At 63.2% G+C, this 2,034-nt stretch overlaps 1 protein-coding gene across 1 annotated transcript in view; it reads right to left on the reverse strand.

Moving 5' to 3' along the window:
• Positions 1-138: 138 nt before the first annotated feature.
• CCM2L (CCM2 like scaffolding protein) overlaps positions 139-2,034 on the reverse strand; it is a 4,633-nt gene continuing 2,737 nt past the window's right edge. Inside the window, exons 5-10 of the mRNA XM_008635839.2 lie at positions 1,998-2,033; positions 1,781-1,916; positions 1,566-1,629; positions 1,199-1,346; positions 877-1,015; positions 139-676 (exon numbers count right to left, since the gene is read on the reverse strand). Of these exons, the coding sequence (XP_008634061.1) occupies positions 396-676; positions 877-1,015; positions 1,199-1,346; positions 1,566-1,629; positions 1,781-1,916; positions 1,998-2,033 (804 nt within the window). The 3' untranslated portion in view covers positions 139-395. The remainder of the gene's footprint in view (positions 677-876; positions 1,016-1,198; positions 1,347-1,565; positions 1,630-1,780; positions 1,917-1,997; position 2,034) is intronic.

Genomic DNA, 2,034 nt, shown 5'->3' on the forward strand with positions numbered 1-2,034 from the left:
GACCGCCATGTGACACTGGAATGGGAGGTGTCCAGCCCAGCCCAGCCCAGCCCAGCCCAGCAGCCCCCCACCCCAGCTCACCCCCACACCGCAGCAGCCCCTGCACCATGACAGGGCCTTTCCCAGGGAAGAACCTGCTCTGCTCCCAGCCCCAGCATTTAATTGAAATCTGCAGAAATTACAGCACATGTGTCTCCCCCACGGCCATGGCTGCCCTGTAATTCCAACAGCCTTGACAAGAGCTGACAGGGCAGTGCAGAGGCCTGTCCCCTCCCACGGTGACAAATGCACCCTCCCTAGTGCTGGGGCAGAGCTGGGCACCTGCTGAATCTGGTCCTGGAGGAGCAGCACCACATCAGTGAGCAGGGAGGGGACAGCTGGGTTTTGGCACTGGCTCACAGGTAGTTGTCCTCTTCCTCCTCCTCCTCCTCCTCCTCATCCCGTGCCAGTGCCTCAATGTCGTGGGTGATGTCGGTGATCATGCGATTGAAGGACTCGGACTCGGAGCGCAGGGACCAGCTGTCGTAGCTGCGCACGGCCGAGGCCGACGTGTTGCTCATGCTGCGCTTGATGCGGCCAAAGCTGTCAGTGAGGATCCCGCCCTCCCGGATCCCGATGCTCTCCAGGAAGGTCTCAAAGTAGCCGATGTCTTGGTCAGGGATGAAGGGCCTCATTCCTGTCATAGGCACAGTAAACCTCGGAAGCATTGGGGTGCAATGCCAGCCCCACTGGCTGCTGGCAGGAGGTTTGTCCCATCCTGTCCCCACTAAGCAACGGGGTCCTGACATCCCCTGAAGCACACCCAGCACCAGCACCGTGTCCCCAAGGGACACACAGACATCACCAGGGTGACACGGGTTGGCTGCAGACACTCACCCAGGAGGAGGAACTTCCTGCGGTCCCCGTAGAGGCGCAGGAGCTCGGTGCAGTATTCCTGCACCGGCGTCCCCAGCCGGTACTCGCGGAGCAGGATGGCAAACTGCTGGATCTCCTGCGGTGACAGCTTGTTGCGCAGCTGTGGTGACACGGGGACAGGTTGGTCTTGGGGACACTGGCAGCACACAGCTCACAGCCCACCACCCTGTGTCCCACTGCTGTTCTCTGGTGCAGGGGGCCTAGACCTGCCTGCTGCCCCCTGCCCCAGCTGCTGGCATTGCTGGCCTGCTGCTTGTCCCCGTGCCTGTCCCTGTGCCCTCACCGTCACCATGTAGTCCTGCAGTTGCTCCAGGCCCGCACCACTCTGGTCGCTGCCGCTGCAAGCGGTGGCCAGGCTGTGGTGGGAGCGGTGGAAGGAGGGTGAGGAGGTGCCGCTGTAATACGCTTCAAAGGTCTCGTGGGAGCCATTGCTGTGGGAGGACACGGGTCAGTGGGTCCCTGTACACCTCGTGGGCCCAGCTGCCCCCACCCACTGCACAGCATCCACCATCAGGTAGGGCTGGGGCATCACTGCAGCTGGGACTGGCACCCACCCAAAGGCAGGGGCACCCACCCAGGGGCAGGGGTATCCCACACGGGTCCAGTGGCACCCATGCCAGTCCAGGGCACCCTGGGGGAGGCAGACTCACAAGGAGCTGCAGCAGCTGTAGTCAGCATCGTAGCCGTATGTCCCATCTGTGCGGCAGCTCTCACCTGGGGAGGGAGAGCTGAGATCTCTTAGCAAACTCCCCACGATGTGTCCACGTACCCCCACCTCTCAGCCCCATGCTGTGCCCATGCACCCCCACCCATCAGCCCCATGCCACCCCGCTTGGTGTTCCTGCTCCTGTCCCCAGCCACTCACTCCTGCTGGAGAGCCAGGGCCGTGTGGGCGTGGAGGTGTAGTGGTACCCGGCGCGGTCCACACACTCGATGCTCTGGTCGCCGTAGATGATCTGGAACACCTGGCAGATGAGCGCACAGGACTCCTCGCCAGCATCCTGCAGCGGGAAGGAAGGAGGACAGTGAGTGCCGGCGGGTGGGCAAGCGGGCAGTGGGTGGCACACACCGGGACCGCTCACCCTGTTGGGCACGGCGAGGATAATGAGGTTGGAGTAA

Source organism: Corvus brachyrhynchos, unplaced genomic scaffold (assembly GCF_000691975.1).
Source record: "Corvus brachyrhynchos isolate BGI_N302 unplaced genomic scaffold, ASM69197v1 scaffold10, whole genome shotgun sequence".
Lineage (NCBI taxonomy): Eukaryota > Metazoa > Chordata > Aves > Passeriformes > Corvidae > Corvus > Corvus brachyrhynchos.